Below are 21,074 nucleotides of genomic sequence, written 5' to 3'. Positions count from 1 at the left end.
CCCAATATAGGTTTATTTGTTTCTAGCAACAAAAAAAAAAAGTGGTTTTAGGGTTTAGTTACTCTTTAACTCTGGAATGCACTTGTATTCTTACTCTGGGTAAAACCTTTTCAACTCAACAGGAATCGATCCAACTCGTACATCTTGTAACGTTTTAATATCGTAACTTGTCGCATGATATCTTATCCCATCTGTAATAGAAAGTACACTTCCAGTTTTTTGTTGTTGTTTTCATTACACCAAATATGCACATAGGCCTACATATATTCACGGATGAAAAAAAAAACCAGAACATAAATAACATAATATACATAGAACAGGTACAGGTAGGCTACAGATAACAGAAATAATACTGCCAAGGGAAAGGCTCAACTTAGGGTGACTAAACACTGAACAAAAACTGTTACAAAATAGTCAATAATAATCCTGTAGATAATCAGATTTTTAGTAAAGTTTTAGTCCTGAAGCATCGTTTAGATAGTGGAGACCAGAGCTCACAGTAAACATGGTGATGCTGCTTTTAGTTGTTATGCTGCAAAGAAGTGGAACAAACTGCCTGCAGAGCTGAAGTCAGCATCACATGTGAACATTTTTAAATCAAAGTTAAAGGGACTTTTTTTCTCTACTGCGTATGATTGAAAGAGAGATTTTTGGTCATGTTGTTGATGTAATGTGTTTGTTGATTATTTAAATTGATTTTACTGATGATTTTAAATGTTCTTATTGATTTTAAACAATTGAATGTTTTATCATGTAAAGCACATTGAGTTGCCTTGTGTATGAAATTTGCTATACAAATAAATTTGCCTTGCCTTTAGATATCTAAGTATTATTTGAAGTCTTTAAAGCTTTTTCTGAGCACTTGATAGAATCGGTATAGTATTTAAATTCTGAAACAAATGCTTGGAATACAGGTTTCGAGCTATCGAAAAGTACACTTCTATTTGTTCCCGTTTCTAACCATGTGACCCTGCTCTATGTCACGTGATTGAGACATTCATGGCCGCTCGTAAAGTGAACAATCATCAGGAAGACAGCGTTGAACTTGTCCGGTCTGTGGTTTTATGTGAGGGCTGCGATGCTCCGTGTTTTGTGCCTCCTAGCCGTGGTGGACTCGGTGCTCCTGCTGGACTCCGGTATGCTGTTTCCCCGAGAGTCCGCCTCCAGGGAGGTGAAAGAGCTGAACGGGCTGTGGGCTTTCAGGGCTGATATATCTCCCAGCAGGAACCAGGGCTTTGAGGAAGCATGGTACAAAAGTCGACTGATAGAGGTGAGGAGAGCTGGAGCCTGTAAACTGCTGAATGACAGTCATGATTAGAGACTCTAGTTGTGCTATTGATACTGTTTAACCAGCCGATAAGAGTTTGACACTAGAAGGAAACTTAGGTAAAGTCAGAAATATATTCACAGATTCGGCTTTCACAGACCAATAATTCATCAACGGAACATTGCTTTTACAAAACCGACACTTTGTTGCAATCACAGCAACGTGGACTTCAAGCTACAACCGGATTTTCCTCTAAACGAGCCGTCCTCTGCCTCTAATGCGCAGGGACCGTCTGCAAATTGCAACACCCGTGTCATGTTTGGCGTAACATTAGAGTCTTTACTGTGCGTGTCATCACGCACAGTAAAGACTCCTTTCTGCGCGCGCGGTGATGTTGAGTTTTCAGCACTTTGGGGGCGGGCATTGCATAGACGGCACCTCCTGTCTGATTGGCCAATCAGAGGTAGAGTAGGGCGGGTCATCACGATGTAAAGTCCGTAGCTGTTTCCTGGGACCAAAGTATGGAGCTGGTTTTTTTTTTTTTTTTTTACTGTGTTAGCTAAACTGACTTCTGGTCTACGTTTAATTTTCCTTTATCTAAGTTGATTGCAGGAACGTAAATCATTTTTTAAAAGTAATATTAAAACCCTATTTATGTATTTTATTGATAGTCTGTCATTCATTATAATTCTACTAAAGTGACTGTACTTCCAACTATAACATCAATAATAATGTGACGCCATAGTCATGGGCCGTTTCTCAATTCTAAGTATGCATACTACGTACTAGTGAACTCCTGGATACGGACTCGTGGGAGCAGACTTGAAGAATGGACTTGCGGAGTGCGGAAGCACAGACTTCGCATACTCGTTGTTTTGGCACAAAGTAAACTTCCTGACATTATTGTGAGCAACAGTGTGGAGTATGTGCGCTTCACTGTATAGACATCAAATAAAATATGTATCATTGAGTAGATGTCATTGTTGTAAACCAATAAAACATTTGGTGATAAATAAAAAAAATTCTGAACAGATTTTATGAACATGTTATGTACAACAACAATAATAAAATATTTTATATCAAAATAAGATAAATATTTTAATTCATACTTAATAATTACATTTTTTTAGGTATTGAATTATTAATAATAATAATAATAATAATAATAAGCTATAAAAACGAATAAATAAATAATTCAGGATAGCTTTTGGAAATACTTTAGGCCCACAAACAACAAGAATAATGTTATGAATAATATTGATAATAATAATGATAATATAAAAGTAATTCTTCATTTTGAATAAGGTTTTTAAATTGTCAATAATTACATGTTTTAGGTATTACATTTTTAAAGAAAAACAAAATTCTGTCCTGAAAATATTTTCTTTAGGACAAAACAGAAGTACACACAAGTCTCCTTTGATGCATGAATTTTTGCTAAAAAAAAACAAACTATTTTTGTTTATTTTTGTACTCAAAGTGAACGGACGCGTGTTTTATTTGTTTATTGGATTGGGTTAGGATTATAATCTCAGTACGGAGGTAAACTCAGTACGTGACACCGGAAAAAGATACAAAAATAAAAATCAATAACTTCACTCTAGGAGTTATAGTGTCATTAAAATCATTTTACACATATATGATCCCTTGTTGTTTAGATTACATTGATTAGTTTGGAGAAATAATACTTTTACATAATTTTGAGGATTTTTAAATGTAAATACTTTTCAAAAAACATCCCTTTTGTAAACTGCAGTGTAAAAAAAAACCCTATCATAAATAAATGTCTTCCTGCTGTATACATTTCAGCACATGGCCTTTGAAAATGTGCTTTAATGTCATTTTAGTGATTTTTTTAAAAAAAATCATTGAATTCAGTAATAAAATAAGTAATAACTGTACTATGTCATGATGTAATGTCATCAAACTCACAGCACACATAGATTAATTCCTATTGATTATACTACAACACTTAGTTTTAATAAATGTGCTTTCATGCAATTTTAGTGATTTTTTGAAAATCATTGAATTAAGTAGTAAAATAAATAACGTGTTGTAGTGTCATCACACTCACAGCACACATAGATGAAATGTGGAACTGGTGTCATTTTCTACCTCAATTTGCCACGACTCGAGGTGGGACGATAGTCAAGGTTCACGATACGATACACAAATGTGCTCATGATAAAAACATGATATTTTGGAAAGGAGGGAAAAACCCTAATGATGGAAAGTTAACCATGCTTTTGTTTATTTGACTTTATGTATGATTATTTTGAAATGCAAAAAATACCTAACTAGTCTTTAACTGAGGTGATGTGGCCATACCAGTCTGTCATTGCCCGATCCCGTTAGATCTCGGAAGCTAAGCAGGTCTGGGTCTGGTTAGTAGGTGGATGGGAGACTACTGAGAATTCCAGGTGCCACAGTGGGGGACAGTCACCCCAGTGGTATCTGTCATTGTGTCCCTGAGTGAGTGTTGGTGGTGGTCAGAGGGGCCGATGACGCACTTTGGCAGCCTGGTTTCCGTCAGTCTGCCCCAAGGCAGCTGTGGCTACAATAGTAGCTTACCACCACCAAGTTTGGAGTGAAAGAATAATCCCTTAATTCTGTAAAGTGACTTTGAGTGTCCAAAATAGCACTATATAAAATTAATGCATTATTATTATTATTATTATGTTCTATTGCCGGTGATCATTCATAAACATAATGTAAATATCCTCCTTGTGACTTTTTCAACTTATTGGGAATAAAAAATAAAATAAACAATAACAGTTGGTACAATAAATAAGACAATAAAGAGCAAACGGTGCCACTCTGTGTTCAAATAGAACACAAAAACAAAGACTGACAATTTATGCCAGTCTAAAATTAAAACCATATCATGTCATCATTATGACATTCTTCAAAACAAAATATTACTACATGTGCATGTACTTAATAAATAGCACATTTTTTTTAGTCTACACAGCCCAGATTTAAGATTTGGGAATCTTCTTTTTCAACAATATCAGTATGTCTACATGTCTATGTAAAAATACATTCGTAAGTGACCACAACAAATTAAATATTCTCAGCCCCATACTCCTTATACATCCATACCAATGTCACTGAAGCTCAAATATCATACAAATGTTGATGATGACGTTATTTAAAGCTATAGAGGATGATTTTCCCAAAGTTTAGAAAAGAAACGCCCTCTGCACATACGCAACACTCTACCTGCTTCCAAGAAGGAATGCCTACGTGTGCGAGAGAGCATGCACGAGCCCAGTTTTCCTCGTGCACAGCTCTGTGTACAAGTCAGAGTCTGCATCGCTCATACAAGCTGCTGGTTCAGCTTTCCTTGCACTTTTCCCACTATGTCAGACTCACCACCGGTAAGTGAAAATCTATTTTCAAAGGACCAGATGTGCACCCTGCACGAGCACGTACGACGGCCGTATGTAAACATATCATCAGAATGATTGACAATTAGGAGGACCAATAGATAAGATGATCCACCCAGAAGTTGAAGCCAAAATAACATTGTCCACAATACCTTTAATTAGATTAATAATCTCACTGCTTTTCGCTTAATTTTTCTGGAGTACAGATAGCACAAAAGATATAGATGAATATACAGAGGGTCCACTACAAATGTTTACTGCCTCAACTTCAAGGTCTCCTAACCCCCCAAAAAAGTTTGAGAACCTCTAATGTAGTGATTTTTAGAATAAAATGATGGTGACTGAGTGGTGATGCTTTGGCTATCAGAGCATTAGTAAGTGTTAATAACAGGATCTCAAATAATTGCTTTCTCTGTGTGGTTTTGCCTAGAGTGGTCCGGTGATTGACATGCCAGTTCCTGCCAGCTACAATGACATCACTCAAGACCCCAGTCTGAGGACTTTCACTGGCTGGGTGTGGTATGAGAGGGAGGTGGTGGTGCCCACACGGTGGATCACTGATGAGGAAATCAGAGTGGTCCTCAGAGTGGGAAGTGCTCACTATTATTCAGTAGTGGTGAGTATTACAGATCCTCTCATCTTACTCCAATTGTTACAGTTTGAGTTAGATTAGGAGTGTGTGTTCATTTTTCTTTATGTGCAGTGGGTTAACGGGGTAAAGGTCACAGAGCATAACGGAGGTCATCTACCCTTCGAAGCTGAAATAGGCAGTGTAATCCGAAAAGATCCAACAGCAAAATGCAGGATCACCATCGCTGTGAACAACACTCTGACTCTGGAGACTCTTCCTCCAGGAACCATCCAATACATGAATGATCCCACCAGGTTACGCGCTTCTTTTATCACTATTCCAAACTCTTGAATTGTCCGTTCTGGGTTATATGAGGGCCACTTTCAAACCATGCTCTTGCTTTTTGAAACTTAAAGATGTATTAAAGCATTTTTCAGCGTATAGGACTGTATTTATACATTTTTTAGTTAAAGTTGAGGGTGCGGCCAATATGGTGGAGCACTCTGTGGTTTTTTCAGTCAGTCAGCACACGTGTCCAGTGAAAGCGTGTGTCGGGAGGGAGAATATTACTGACAGTCACCCCTACAGCTGAATGTTCAAAAACAAGCTTTGGATTCTGTGGGTTGTAATAAGAAATGACGGATGCATTGTGCTCCGTGTGCAGGATGATGTCTGAGTGGAGGGAAATTATGTGGGAGTGAGCAGAATAATAATATAATAATGCATCAATTTTATGTAGCTCTTTTTTTGGCCACAATTAGGGATTCATCTTTTACTAACTACTATTGTAGCCACAGCTGCCCTGTGGCAGACTGACGGAGGCGAGGCTGCCATAATGCGCCATCAGCCCCTCCGACCACCACATTCATACTAGGCTAAGTGGGTGAAGTGTCTTGCCCAAGGACACAATGACAGATACCACTGGGGTGACTGTCCCCCACTGTGGCACCTATAATTCTCAGTGGTCTCCCATCCAACTACTAACCAGGCCCAGACCTGCCTAGCTTCCGAGATCTAACGAGATCGGGCAAAGACAGGCTGGTATGGCCACCAGAAGTCATACATCTGTTGAATATTTGTTTTAATTTTCTGTATCTAAAATAAGATGTTTGCTTAAATAAAAAGCAAATATCGGTAGTAAATGGAAGTTTCTGGACCTGGGAGCGGTGCTGGCTCATTTGGATTTATGGTCGGTTTAAAATGTACAATTAGGTTTAAAATGTAAGATATCTCAGCTAGTTTTAATAGTAGTTCATAATAAACAGCATAAAGTTATCAAACCACCATGTTGGGTTTGTTCAGAAGCGACTGTGTCCGGATTCTGACCCTAAGTCCAAACTCGACGTGATCGCTCATTGGGCAATGGTGCACGGTAAGAATGGACAGAATGCTATATCAGACTAATTCCAGTAAGAAGTGACCATAAAAAGCTGTAAATAGACTGATATACAGAGGTGGGGCAGTGAGGAGGTGACTTAATGTGAATACATGGAAATACACGGAAATCACTGTTAAACCAAACGGGAGTTAAGCTGCTTGTTCTGATTGGCCTAGTCGTTTAAGGGGCACCCTCATCAGCCAATAGAGTGCGACCTTCGTGGCAGTGTGGCCTTTACGTGGATTTTTCTTGGAAAATTGCTATATTAGAGCCCGGAAAATAGGGTATTTTGCTGTGTTGATTAATGAGGAGTGTGTCTATGGCCCACAGGTATCCGAAAGGTTTCTTTGTGCAAAACATCTTCTTTGATTTCTTCAACTATGCTGGAATACATCGCTCTGTGCTGTTGTATACCACACCAAAGGCATTTTATGTGGACGACATCACGGTGGTGACAGACTTCTCCGATAACGCTGGTATGTAAATATGTATGAAGGTAGATATGTTGCAAAATGAGAGCTTGTAGAATGTGATGTGAGAGCTTGTGTATAAAAAATCCATACACACGTGAAATAAATTTAATGTCACAAATGATGGAAAAAAATGTATAGACTGATATTTACACATAAAATTACAGCTGCAAACTTGTAATCCAACATTTATTCACATTTTTTAATTACTTGTGTAAATGATCGTTTACAACCACAACTCTGCGGTTACAACTTCTCCAATCTACCGCTACAGATGCATAAACTACTTTTCTCATGTGAATCTGCGCTGCTTGAGTTTTGCAACACATTTTGGGAGACGTCTGTAGCAAAACTGATTTGTGCTCGTATAAATGCCCCCCTCAACTCCCCACTCCCCCACGTGTGGGATTGACCAATCAGAAGCAAGGATTTGGAGACAGAGCGCTGTTTCTTTTTAGCTCAGCAGCCAGTGATATGACCGAAACAAAGTCATTTTTTTCACTGTAAAGGCAGGATGCTGAAATTTGCCTCCACAAATTTTTTGAAAAAGGTTGTTAGAGTAATTTATGAAGAAAAAGAGTCATGGAGAGTGATTCTCCTTGTTTATATTTAGGTAAACGCTATGTGGAGATGATAATCGAGAGCTGACAGCTGATGCAGTGGCCAAGCAGTTAATGTATTTTACAAAATCTACAATCTGTATAATGTCACGAAGCAATAAAACAATGAACATGTATGTGAACTGTCTCATATAAATAAAGATTTTCACATAGCGTTTACCTAAATTTAAGGAGAAAACTAACAATATAAAGTTAGTTTTTTTCACACTAAAGAATGAAAAGAATGATTGAGGAAGGTGATTGCTAAACAGTAATATAATTAGATTTATGTCTTTTTGTTTTTAGGTCTGGTTAATTACAAAGTATCAGTCAAAGGATCTGCTGCAGCAACATTAAAGCTTACATTGATGGACAAAGAGGGTCACTGCGTGGCATCCTCCAGCGGCTCAGTCGGAGCGCTCAAAGTAGCAGATGTCAAGCTGTGGTGGCCATACCTGATGCACGAGAACCCAGGTTATCTGTACTCTCTGGAGGTAAGATGACATGCTTAAGTGTCAAATATCCTCTTTGTCAGATATTTACAGTTATCTGGATCAGTGATCCTGGTCATGTTACCATGATCATTCACACTTTAAAGGCTTGGAATACATTTCTATCCCCATTATTAAACCATACAGTAGGTCCACATGTAACTTTAGTTTTTTATAAATTCACGATGAAGTATTAAATCCGAATCTGATCTGGATTAAACTCAGTGGGAACAAACCCAACATAACTAAGTCAAATTTCATAAAGATCGGTCAATTACAATCTGACTGAGATATACATTTTTTTAAATCTCGCCAATGATGAAACATTAGAAACTTTTGAAACTGATCTAGAATCAGGATATGATCTGGAGCCCCTCCAAAGGTTACTAGAATCTTCCATGGCGTAAGGTCTATCTTTGGTCAAAAAAACATTTCTAAATCTGTTAAATACTTTACACGTAATTCTGCCTAAAGACAAACAATATTTACCTCCTTAGTGGAGGTAGATATTGATTAAAACTTTTAATTCAATAGCAAAGATTACTTAAAAAAAATAATGTATTTGTATTTGCAGGGGCAAACAGCCTCTGCTCTCACGCCATGAGCCCTAGAACACCAGGAAGATGCACAAATAAACCAGGAAGACACACACACACAGCGATCAGAAGTACAAGCACATCCACATACATGCAGAGACAGACGGGGAAAGGCTCAACTCTGTACATACACACATAGCTTGATGAACCCTCTGATAGACCAGAATGAGCTTTTTATAGAAGCACAGAGTCAAAAACATCACTGCTGCAGAAAGGAGTTATGCATTGGAGCTGTCAATCAATGCTCAGTAAGTGCTGTGATAGGAAGAACCCTCCTCCCAGCTTTTATAGGATGGGCGGGGCCAACAGTGAAAGTTAGTGATGCACGATGGTCGAAATGATGCATCATAATCTGTCTCAGCCAATAGCAAAATTCAATTGTAATAGCTGGGTTTCAATCCTTAGAGGGCAATTACTCTGACATTTTGCAACTAAATATGCAAAATGAAATTACTTTTAATTTCAATTCAATTCAACTTTATTTGTAAAGCGCAAATTACAACAAAGTCATCTCAATGCGCTTATCAAAATATAAAATTCATATTAACAAAGATAAAAACGAACAAGATCCACATGAACTAGCATATAGCGATATTGGGAAGAAACAACTTTCTTTTAACAGGAAGGAATCTCCGTTAGAACCAGGTTCAGAGGTGGCAGCCATCTGCTTCAACTGGTTGGGGTTAGTAGACAGAAGACGAACAGAACAGGATAGAGAGATAGAACATCAGAATATCCCAGACTAGTTGAGCCATGAACCACAGATCAGGAACTGCCATCATCAGCTTCACAACACCTGAAACAGAGAAGAGAGAGAACGGCGAGGAGAAGGCACTGACTGCAGAAAAACATGATACATTATTATCAAGTCAGCCTGCCTTTGCCTTTGGCCTCACTCCCAGTGGCCTAGTGACACTTATTGTAAAGGTGACAAATCTCTCCCTGTTTATTGGTAAGCTAACAGCAACTCCAAGGTCTGTAAATGTGACCATAGAGGAGCCCATGTCCGCTCTAGCGGTTATGTTATGTTATGTTATGTTATGTTATGTTATGTTATGTTATGTTATGTTATGTTATGTTATGTTATGTTATGTTATTATTCAGTCCTGTTTATGCGGACTGTAAATCATAACCAGCTACATCAGAATTTGAATCTCTTCCAGTTTATTGAACCAGTAAATGCGACCGTTTACAGATAAGCCCATGTTAAGTTAATGCTGTTACACGGTATGCGCTTCAGCATATAAGTAGGTTTTAAGTTTAGCCTTAAAGGTGGAGAGGGTAACAGCCTCCCGTACTGAGACTGGGAGCTGATTCCAAAGGCGAGGGTCCTGGTAGGTGAAAGCTCTTCCTCCTGTTCTACTTTTAGACATGTTAGGAACTTCCAGGAGACCAGCAAACTGAGAGCGGAGTGATCTGCCTGGACGATAGGGCACTAACAGGTCTCTAAGATATACAGGAGCTTGACCATGTAGAGCTTTGTATGCTAACAGGAGGATTCTAAACTCTATTCTAGATTACTGGAGAAATATGTTCTCTCCTGTTTGTTCCAGTTAGTATTCTGGATTAACTGGATGTTAAAAGTTGGACTAGGATCAATCGACAGCACATACCCAAATACGTACTGTATGTATTCAGCGGAAAAAAGTGGGTTTGGGCTTTAGTTACTCTTTCATGTCTCTCATGTTGTTGGTATATCAGACCATGAAGCTATAAAGACTGGAAAACATCTGATTTCTCTATATAATGAATCAATTAATAGAAAGTTAAATTACTAAAATAACCATTTATTCAAATAACATTGATGTTTTTCATTACATGCACAAAGTCGCACTTGAACTGTTGCTGCTTCAGTACTCCTTGTGTCTTGCTGCTATTAGTCTTGCCAGTGTATGCTAGAGTTTGTCTGTTACTTACGGTCCTTCTATAGATAACTGTTAATGACAGTGTTTAACCCTACATGTAAAGAAGATTACTATAATCCAGCTGAATTCATAACTTGGTGATTGACAGGTGTATGGGTTTGGAGATTGTTATGAAAGCAGATTGAAGTTTACATCTGATTACATCGGATTCCAAATGTCTGCTGAAAACTTCTCTCTAGTACTAGTTGATTAAAATACCATTTTCTAGTTCTTCCACAATGACTCAACAGTTCTTTATGTACATTCAAATGTTTCTGACCTTTGTCCCCAAAAACTCAGGTTCATCTAACTGCAGCCAATGACAAATCGACATCTGAGGATGTTTATCTCCTGCCAGTTGGCATCAGAACAGTCAAAGTTTCCAGCACCCAGTTCCTCATCAACAACAAGCCCTTTTATTTCCACGGGGTAAACAAACACGAGGACTCTGATGTGAGTACCAACAGAGCCACTAGAGGGAAGTGACACCTTTTCAACATTGCTCTCATCACAAATAAACAAATGACCAAATATTAAATTGGCAGACGGAACCAGGGTTGGGGTCAACTACATTTTTCAATTACAATCACATCTTCAATTATCCATGTTCAGTTACAACTCAATTACGATTACGTTGACAGGCATTTCGTCCAATTACAAGTAAAATAACAATTACTTTTATTTTTTTATTTTCCTCTGAAAGTCAATTACATTTACTTTCTCAATTATTAAAGTTCAATTACAAGTCAACACAATTACTGAGCCTTTAATAATATGCCCATAAAATGTGACTTTCTTCTTGTGTTAGCTTTCTGTTAGCATCTCTCATGATAACAGGTCAGTTTTGATCCATGTTTTAAATCAGCTGTAAAATACACTAAAATATATTATCTATCATCAATATTATTTTTTTCATCTCTTTGTTACCTTTTTAGGCTTCCTAATCAATTGAAATACTGGTTTTAATATTTTTGGGGTGGGAGTCTGAGCCATTTTCGTGTCAGTATAGCCTCCCATTTAAAAACAGTAAAATGATCCTCAAGAGAACTAACAGGTAAACTTGATCTGAAACATATTTTAATAATTAACTACATATGTGTAAACCATAGAACTGTAACATGGTTCCCCAGTTCTGCATTTAACTAAATTGTAAATGCCAGTTTTTAAAGAATGTTAATGCCAATTACAATTGGAAAGTTAATTGTCTGAACGTAATTACAATTCAATTATGATTACAACAACAACATTATTTTTTCAATTACAACTATAATTATGTTATCATTGTGATTAAATACCAATTACATGATTGCATTTATAATTAACCCCAACCCTAGCCAGAACAGTAGCCACATTTCTGAGTGAGTTGTTAATGTTGTTTCTCAGATTCGAGGAAAAGGATTTGATTGGCCCCTCATTGTCAAGGACTTCAACCTGATGAAGTGGATGGGAGCCAATTCCTTCCGAACGAGCCACTACCCCTACGCTGAGGAGATTCTGCAAATGTGTGACCAACACGGCATCGTGGTGATCGATGAGTGTCCAGGAGTGGGCATCAAGGACATGTAGGCGTCTCTTTTATTTGTGTTCAGTCCTTCAATGAATTCAGTGTCTATGAGATCTGGGTTTAGCATAGTGTTCCCTCTTACCAGCAATTTGGAAATGTCTTTTTTCTTTGGGCTGTCTTTTTGATTGGGGCTAGCAAGATTATTAGCTTTATGACACTGTGGTATGAGTTGTTTAAAAATCTTCATTTCCAGTCGCAGCTTTGGTAACGCCTCTCTCACTCATCACCTGGTGGTCATGGATGAGCTTGTGCGTCGAGATAAGAACCACCCCTCTGTGGTCATGTGGTCGGTGGCCAACGAACCTGCTTCAGAAATGCCCCCTGCTCAATTCTATTTCAAGTAGGTTTTGGGATGTTTTTCCTATTTATTTTTTTTAGCTGAATCCACCAAAATGTACTTATTGTCAAACCTTCTAATATGATTGAACCAGGGTTCTCGCCCACGCTGTTGAGCATAGAGGACACGACGTAATTTTGCTCATAGCGCCCCCTAAGTTAAGTTAATATCCAGAATATACAAAAGCATACAGAGCTCCTCAAACCTATATAGACCCTGCATGTTAAAAGTAAATGGGAAAGGGAATGAGGTTTGCAGATATCTGAAGAACAATGGGGGAATATTTGTAAATTGCAATGGAAAACAAGTAATTCACACAGCTGGAAGGAATTTGGGTGGAAAAATATCATCAGATTTTTTATTACCCCTTTCCAAAAGAGATATCAAGGTGTTGGTACAGATTGTTGGAGGTTGTGTGGTTCAACTGAAGCCAATCATTCCCATGTGTTCTGGAGTTGCCCAAAACTTGCAACTTTTTGGCGAGAGGTTCATGAAAGTCTAGAAACTGTATTTCAAATAACTATTCCTTTTGATGTTTTCACACTGTATTTGGGAGGCATGGAACGGCATACACAATCTGCGGCAGACAAATATTTAATGAGAATACTGCTTGTGGGAGGGAAGAAGGCCATAACTAAGAGGTGGTTACAACCGGATGCACCAACAATTGGCGATTGGTATAAAATTATTTATGACATCTACATTATGGAAAGATTGACCTTTTCTGTTAAAGTGCAATCGGAGAAATTTCAAAGATGGTGGTCAAAGTGGGTTGGGTACATTGGCCCTCGGAGGCCAGACTTGATTTGATGACCCACCTATAGAATATAAAACTTACAGGACTATTCAATAGAGATGTGAGTTTATATTTATAAATGGACGAGTGAAAGTGACAGCTTTTTGTTCTTGTTCATTTATTTTATTTTATTTTATTTTACTTTTGGGTTCTGAAACGTATACATTTGTTTAAAATGTTTTTGAAAATGAGAGGAAGGAGTGGCTGAAGTTTCAACTTGAGGAACCACATCTTGCACTGTTGGGATATTTGTATATATGTGTATACAGATATATGTTGTGCTGTAATGTTTGGAAATTGTTGAGATGTTGGAACATGTAAGATCTTCCTGTTTAAAAAAAAAAAAAAATTATAAAAAAAAAAAAAAAATTTAGTGATATATGAGGACTATGCTATGGATTTATCTGATAAGATGTTGTCTGGTAATACTTTTGTTACATGACATGTAATCATAGTACCTGCAGTCACCTTTTCTCTTCCAATTGTTCACCAGGACATTGATAAAGCACACCAAAGATCTGGACCCAACTCGGCCCGTCACCTACATCACAAACAGTAATTATGCCAGAGACCTAGGGGTGAGTTTCTCAAACCTTCATCAACAATATTCAGGTTCAGTTTTAAATCCAGCACAGCAGAGTTAGCAACCTTTTTAGAATAGAATAGAGTTTATTGCCATATGTACAAGTTAAAAAGAACAGGTACAATGGAATTCTTGTGCATGTCCCAGAGTCAGATTGAAAAAAATTACAAACAACAAATCAGCCAAGACAGTATAAGTAAACGTACAAAACAAGGAAATAACATAAGTATACTTTACTAAAAGATAAATAAATCTATCCTGAATTCACATATTGCACATAGGAGAGTGTGAGGTAAATTGTCCAGCATGGGGGATTAATTTGTCAGTTTCTCAATTGGAGAGTGCTGAGGTATCTGTAGTCTTTAATGTTCTTTGCCACCAGCCTGACAGCAGCTGGGAAAAAGCTGTTATGGAACAAGGCCCTGTGGGTGCTGATGCTCACAGGCCTGCAATGTCTCGGGTTGTTAACTGACTCCACCCACTGGAATAGAGCATGGGCTGGGTGATGTGTGTCCTTTAAAATGCTCTGTGCTTTTCTCCTGCTGCGCTGTGTGAAAACGGTGTCCATGGAGGGGAGATCAGAGCCAATGGCCCACTTTTCTTCTTCTCAGCCAGCGTGGTGTTCCTGTACCACACTGTGATACCGCTGGTGAGGATGCTCTCAACAAGACCTCTGTAGGCCTCAATCAAGGGTTGACGTTTAAGCCCCGCCTTCTTCAGCAGCCTGATGAAGTACAGCTTCTGCTGAGCTCTTTTCACTGCAGCACCAGTGTTTTTGTCCAGCTGAGGTTCTCTGATACATGAAGGCCAAGGAACTTGTGTCTGTCAGTCTGCTCCACCTCAATCCCACCGATAGTTAGTGACTGCAGAGGCGGGGCTCTCTTCCTGTTATCCATAAATTCTTTTGTTCATTCCACGTTAAGAACAAGGTCATTGTCCTCTCCGTAGACAGTTGTCCTGTGGACCAGGTCCCGGTCTCTGTATGTAGACTCATCCCCATCTCTGATGAAACCATGGATGGTTATTTGTCTGCATACTTAATAATGATGGTGTTGTTGCCATGTGGGGAGACACAGTCATATGTGTAGAGAGAGAAGAGTTTTGGGCTGAGGCAACAGCCCTGCGTGGTGCCCGTACTAACTGTGAGCTCTGCAGAGAACTTCTTTCCTATCCTTACCACCTGTGGTCTGTCCGTGAGGAAGTTCAAGATCCAGTTACGTGTGGGACTGGGTGTTGGAACTCCCAGGTTAGCCAGTTTAGCAGTCAGCTTCAGCGGCCTGATCGTATTGAAGGCAGAGTTGTAGTCCAGGTGTTGTTACTGTCCAGGTGTTGGAGGGTGGGGTGAAGTGCCAGCACCACAGCATTGTCTACTGACCTGTTGGAATGATAGACAAACTGATTGGGGTCCACAGTGGCAGGAACCATGGCGTTAATGTGATTTTTAAACCAGCTTTTCCAGACATTTCATGGCAGCTGATGTTAGTGCCACTGGTCTTAGCTTGTTCAATGTTATTGTGTTTTATTGGCCATACTGTGTTCCGTTCATTTATTGTCAACAAACAGAAGTGAAGTAGTGGTTTACTTCCAGGTACAAAGTTGCACAGTGATATCATTTTCAATGTGGTCACAGACAAAAGCTCAAGTAGTCAATAACCTTTTAGATATGTTACAGAAAGGTAAAATACATTCATTTACAGGCAAATGCAAAACGTTTTTTTTTAATGTAATCATGAATGAGATGCAAAGACAGAGTAAATTATGTCATTTGAGGGTAAAAGTTCTGACCAAAATAGTCTTTCAATCCTTTAAAAAAGTGCAGTCTGAGTGCCTGGTGAACAAAACGTGCAGGAATGCTGCAGGCGTTTGAAGCTCTTGGAGATCCAATCAATGTCAAATCATGTTGTTGAGGTGCCTCCAATTTTTTTACATTCTTGTGCAGAGACTTTCCCAAGCTAGTATTTTGCTAAAGGCACAGAGTCTCTGTATCCACTGTCTCTCAACTCTCTGTGGCTCAGGAAAATAATGAACATGCAATGGCTTCAAAGCACTTTCAGGATCTGATCTCACCCTTGCAACAGCTTTTCTATACAGTTGCAGATTTTTGAAGCGTTGCTCGTTGTGTTTTTTTCCCTCAGGCTCCATATGTGGATGTGGTTTGTGTGAATAGTTACTTCTCTTGGTACCATGACCCGGGCTACCTTGAGGTCATCCCCATCCAGCTCAACACACAGTTTGAGGACTGGTATGCAAAGTACCAGAAGCCCATTATTCAAAGTGAATACGGAGCAGATACACTGCCAGGACTTCACAATGTAAGGAACATTTTGTCCAAAATGATTATGTGTTGTCTTAGGAATGTGATTTTAGCATATTTCTTCATGATTAGAGCTGTTTAAACTTTGGTTTCATTTGATTAGGACCCACCTCTTATGTTTACTGAGGAGTACCAGCAGGCAGTCCTGCAGCACTACCACAATGTGTTTGACCAGAAGAGGAAACACTATGTCATTGGGGAACTTATCTGGAACTTTGCCGACTTTATGACCGTACAAGGTAGTACATCTAACATTTGCATTCACCACATTGACACAGTGCTCCTGTTGGCAGGTTGCATTTGGGAAGAGCATAATGCACTGCTTCTTTTTCAAAGGATTATTTAGAGCAGGGGTCACCAACACTGTGTCCATGGGCACCAGGTAGCCCGGACCATGTGAGGGTCCCTCAGGAGCTCTAGTCACCAATGAGCTCCATCTAAAATCTGATATATTTTCTAGGATTCACCCTAACCCTATGGTCATTGGTATGTTAAATATAATATAATATAGATGTATTTTTTAAAAAGCAAGGTAATTTTTTGTAAAATATAACTTATTTGTGACATTTTACAGCTGTTCCATGTTATAAGATGATTTGCTAGTAGATAATTTTCTATGAAATGTAATGAAAATGAAACAATTGCATAAATTAGGAGAAATATAGTGTTGCATGTTGAAACTTAAACATTTCTTACCTTTTTAAGTTACTGTTAGCTTTTCTTATTATGTTAACCTCTAATTAAAGCAAAACCGTGAACGTTTAGTTTTTAAGAAGCGATTTTCAAAGTAGTAGCCCTTTGGGCTATTCGTACCTATGATGTAGCTCATTTTCAGAAAGGTTGGTGACCCCTGATTTAGAGAAATGTACTGTATGTCCCATGAAGAAAGCGAAGCAGAAAAATTACAACCCATTCCTTAAACCCAGAGGATTTGGCTTATGTGCGTTTAGGCTAAAAAATTTAAAAAAATGCCATGATCATGGGTTAAGACACACCCAGTCTACTATAAACTCTCTGAAGAACAATTTATGCCATGCTAATGACCTACTCAATACTCATTATTCCTCTCTATTGACAATTCTCTCAATCCAACCTACTCGCCACAGATTGCAGTCCACAGGTACTAGTGGTGGGGCCAACAGTGGTGGTTAGGGACGTAAGAAACCTCACAAACCACCACTCTCAGCCAATAGCAAAATTCATTTGTAATAGCCAGGTTTCAACTCATAGAGAGAAGTCACTCTTACATTCTAACAGGAAAATACTCCAAGCTAAGAGACTTTGGCTAAAATGTCAATAGATAACTCGACTTCATACCCTTATACATTTGGTTTCAGCAGAGAAAAGTGATTTTGGGATTTATTTACTCTTTGTGAATAATAGTTTGCATTGGAACATAATAAGGTATGAATGTAGAAATATTTAATCCCCTTAGGGGAGTTTAGATATTGATTTATTTTTGTTTTGATGAGTTTTAACATAAGGTGGAAAAATACGAGTTTGGATCTTGATGTGTTTAGGTAATTGAAACTCACCATGTTTATAGAAGTAACTTATAAGGCTAGTTTATAGCTCATTCTGTGAATGAACAATGACTCAGTTATTGGAGAAGTCAGCTACATGGAATTCCCTGACACAAAGTGCCTAAAACAGTTTTAGTGATTTGTGACTATTGAAGAATATTCCTTTTTTTCCCCTTTGTGATGATACTTGTTTTGTCTGCAGGTATCACTCGTGTGGTCGGGAACAAGAAAGGGGTTTTCACCAGACAAAGGCAGCCCAAAGCAGCTGCATTCATACTTAAGGAGCGATACTGGAGGCTGGCAAATGAAACAGGCAAATTACCCTATTGGACCAAGTACCCTTGTTCCCTCTGATAAAAATACAGTATATAAACTTGATCCTGTGAGTTTAAGCACATTTTGTTTAACCTCCTCATATTAATGAAATACTAAAATGTGTGTTCAACAGAAAACTTCATGCAGAGTTGGAAAAAATTGTATCGGATAAATGATGGACACATCTGATGAGTGTTAAATGCTGTAAATATGTGAGGTAATATTTGTTCGTTAAGATTATTCTGGGCTTGAAATTAATCGGTCATTAAAAAACGTTTTACTAGGGTGACAACACAATCTGTTTTGTGCGTGTGTGTGTGTGTGTGTGCGTGCGCGTGACATGTTTAAAGCAAATCTCTCCAATCTCAGCCCTCAGAACACATCTTACCTGACCAGAGGAACGTCTTGAGAGTTAGAACCTCTTAAAGAGACCTTTTACAAGTTTGGACTAAAAGCTTCTAAATGTATTTAGAAGATCTGTGTCTCATTATGCACCATATTCATTTTATTGTCTTTTAAATAATAAAAAGACGATACACGTTGATGTGTAGTCGTTCAGCATTCCTATCTATGCAATGAAGCTCCATTGAGTTTGCTTTGTTTACTTTGCTATTTAGGAGCACAAACAACAAAACTGTGGCAGTCTCCCTTTCCAACTGGGAAAACAATAATTTTCAGGTGAGAAAATAGGAGGAAATGGAAACAGAGGAGGAATAAATGAAAATGATTCAGTGCCTCCTGATCTAGGGACTCCCCGTTTGACTTTATCAACAATCTCATCATCGTTAATCGAAGCCTTTGTTTTATTTAAACTCCATGTGCTTGTTCATAATCTGCTTTAAACATATCCTCCACTTCACTGCATGCTAAACTCTGATGTCTCAGTAGAATATGTGTCTTACGTGTACAAGGACAATCATGCATTTTGTTTTATTGTTGATTTCGTCTTTATCTTGTTGAGGGGATTCTCAATGTTGCACAGGCTACGAATGTCAGATTATTGACGTGATTTTTAAGAATGTTCAACTATTAAAGCTGGGGTATGTAAGTTTTATTTGGTCAAAAATCCATAATCATCTTATTATATTGTAATCCAAAATGTTCTGAGTGGACAGTGACTCTGCTCTTTATCCTGACTTTGTAAATGAGCTTTAGAAATACAGGAGCGTGACGCTGGACTTCAGCCAGTCAGAGATCTTTTTACCAACAGGGCGATCCCATGAGCGGTTTTAAGCATTACTATTGGCTGCTCGAGCTGCTTGTCAAAAGTCGATGTGTGTTCTGAATCTGAGAGTAGGGACAGTCCCATGGCATTATATTCCAGCTGAAGTCTCTAATGCGGCTTTTGGCGCAGCGGTTACACGGCAAAGCAAGAGGAAAAAAGCAGACCGAGGTGGAGAAGCAACAGAATAAAGGCACAAACGTGTTCAGGAGGAACTGCGAGCAATCTGCTTTCAGTCAGCGCAGTCCGCCCCGAGTCAGAGAGAGAGTGATAACAGACGGAATAAATAACTTATTAAAAATGATCTAAGGTGGAAAGAACAGACCCCATTCTGCAGTGTGGACTGAGTGTGTCTGCTCTGATCAGCTGAGATCAGGAGGCAGAGGAGCAGCTGTCACTTACTGTCCTCACAGCAGCGAGCGATACGTGCTGTCATGTCTCTAAAACATTAGAAAACTTTCCAATAGCACAAGATAAAGTTCCTATATTTATTAGTCTCTATGGAGAAAAAAGTCGCAAAGAGTTCCACAATGTGAGCGTGCACGCAGAGTTTCATTCAGGAGGGGAGGGCGGAGCGTGGAGCACCTCACAATTCTTCATACCTCAGCTTTAAGCAAAAGAAAATTTCATTTTATATTTTCTAAATGCTAACTTTAGCTTTACTACAGCACAAATGTACATTCCTCTGACAGGTTGTTTTAAGACATGGCTGGAGATGTGACGTGTTACTGTGAATACCAATGCTGAATGTAACCGGAAGATTTATTTTCATGAAATAAATCAAATATTTGATATTGTGCAAATAATTTCATATTTTAAAGGCAGCACAAAAACTATTGTCGTAGTACTAGAGACATGCCTTAGTTTGGAGACCACATTTTGAGGTTCTTAGACTTTTCATCAAGTCTAGCACTGATCTGCTATTCTTCAGCTTCATTAATGTGATAATGAGAAGCACTTATCTCTGATTAGGTAGTGATTATATGTTGAAGACACCTATTTTTGTCAAACGTATTTGAAAAGAAAACTAAAACTAAAGAGAGAATGCTCTTGAACTGTTTAACCTCGTGATGGTTTATTTATGGTTTTGGCCTTGTAACTTCTCGCCCTCCCAAAAGTCTTGGTCTTAGTGTGGTCTTGAGCACAAAAACAAAAAACGTACCTTTGTTGATTCCTTTAACTTCTTTGTACTTCCACTCACTCAACCCCTTGAATAGAGCAACTCATTAAAAGCATATTTTTGACACCATTGCTTCTCTATTTTTTAGGCAGAAATTAATTTATACTTGCAGAATTGCAGCACCAGGATCACCTGCTTTTGTTCCAGCTGGCAGGGTGACAGGGGAAATTACACAACACTGCATCTGTACTGCCACCAATGACTGGTTTGACCAACCAAATCCTCCTCAAACTTTAGCTACAATAAATGTTATTTGTAGATGCAGCCTCTAATGGAAATACATTAAGTATTAATTTGATATCAGGGATATTGACCATAGTACTTGAGCTCTAGTATCCAATTGTGTGTTACTATTACTACTAGTCGTCAAAATAAGTTACTAGTAAAAACTCAAAGCTTTACTGGTACTACGAGTAGGCATGTAACGTTTCACTCAACATCCAATACCATTTGATTCATGGTACAATTCTCTCACAATTTATTTTACAAAATGAGACTGTAGACAAATTATGACTGTACTATTTTCTTTTATCTTTCATTGTCAAAAGAATCCCTTGATAAACTATTAATTAAAA

The 21,074-nt window shown here is 38.4% G+C and overlaps 1 protein-coding gene and 2 pseudogenes across 4 annotated transcripts; 2 read left to right on the top strand and 1 right to left on the bottom strand.

The window, feature by feature from the left end:
• The first annotated feature begins 985 nt into the window (after nucleotides 1-985).
• Nucleotides 986-20,113, top strand: gusb (glucuronidase, beta). Of its 4 annotated transcripts, none has more exons than XR_003675495.1 (14): nucleotides 986-1,270; nucleotides 5,087-5,272; nucleotides 5,360-5,541; nucleotides 6,936-7,081; nucleotides 7,981-8,168; nucleotides 10,966-11,118; nucleotides 12,049-12,227; nucleotides 12,423-12,569; nucleotides 13,856-13,940; nucleotides 16,081-16,257; nucleotides 16,363-16,498; nucleotides 17,985-18,164; nucleotides 18,231-18,314; nucleotides 18,467-20,113. XR_003675495.1 is itself a non-coding variant. In XM_028466662.1 (14 exons), exons 1-13 carry the CDS (start codon nucleotides 1,079-1,081, stop codon nucleotides 18,284-18,286), a joined length of 1,938 nt encoding a protein of 645 aa, XP_028322463.1. In that variant the 5' UTR covers nucleotides 986-1,078; the 3' UTR covers nucleotides 18,287-18,314; nucleotides 18,467-20,113. The 4 variants fall into 4 exon arrangements, 3 of the variants coding, with proteins under 3 accessions (XP_028322463.1, XP_028322461.1, XP_028322464.1); XM_028466662.1 differs by having other exon boundaries at nucleotides 17,985-18,095; XM_028466660.1 differs by having other exon boundaries at nucleotides 17,985-18,095; nucleotides 18,231-20,113.
• LOC114476267 (uncharacterized) lies at nucleotides 3,582-3,699 on the top strand (annotated as a pseudogene).
• LOC114476293 (uncharacterized) lies at nucleotides 6,165-6,282 on the bottom strand (annotated as a pseudogene).
• Nucleotides 20,114-21,074: the final 961 nt, after the last annotated feature.

This window comes from Gouania willdenowi, chromosome 14 (genome assembly GCF_900634775.1).
Source record: "Gouania willdenowi chromosome 14, fGouWil2.1, whole genome shotgun sequence".
Taxonomy (NCBI): Eukaryota; Metazoa; Chordata; class Actinopteri; order Blenniiformes; family Gobiesocidae; genus Gouania; species Gouania willdenowi.
Note: the sequence above shows the minus strand (reverse complement) of the source record. Positions and strands in the feature narration are given on the sequence as shown.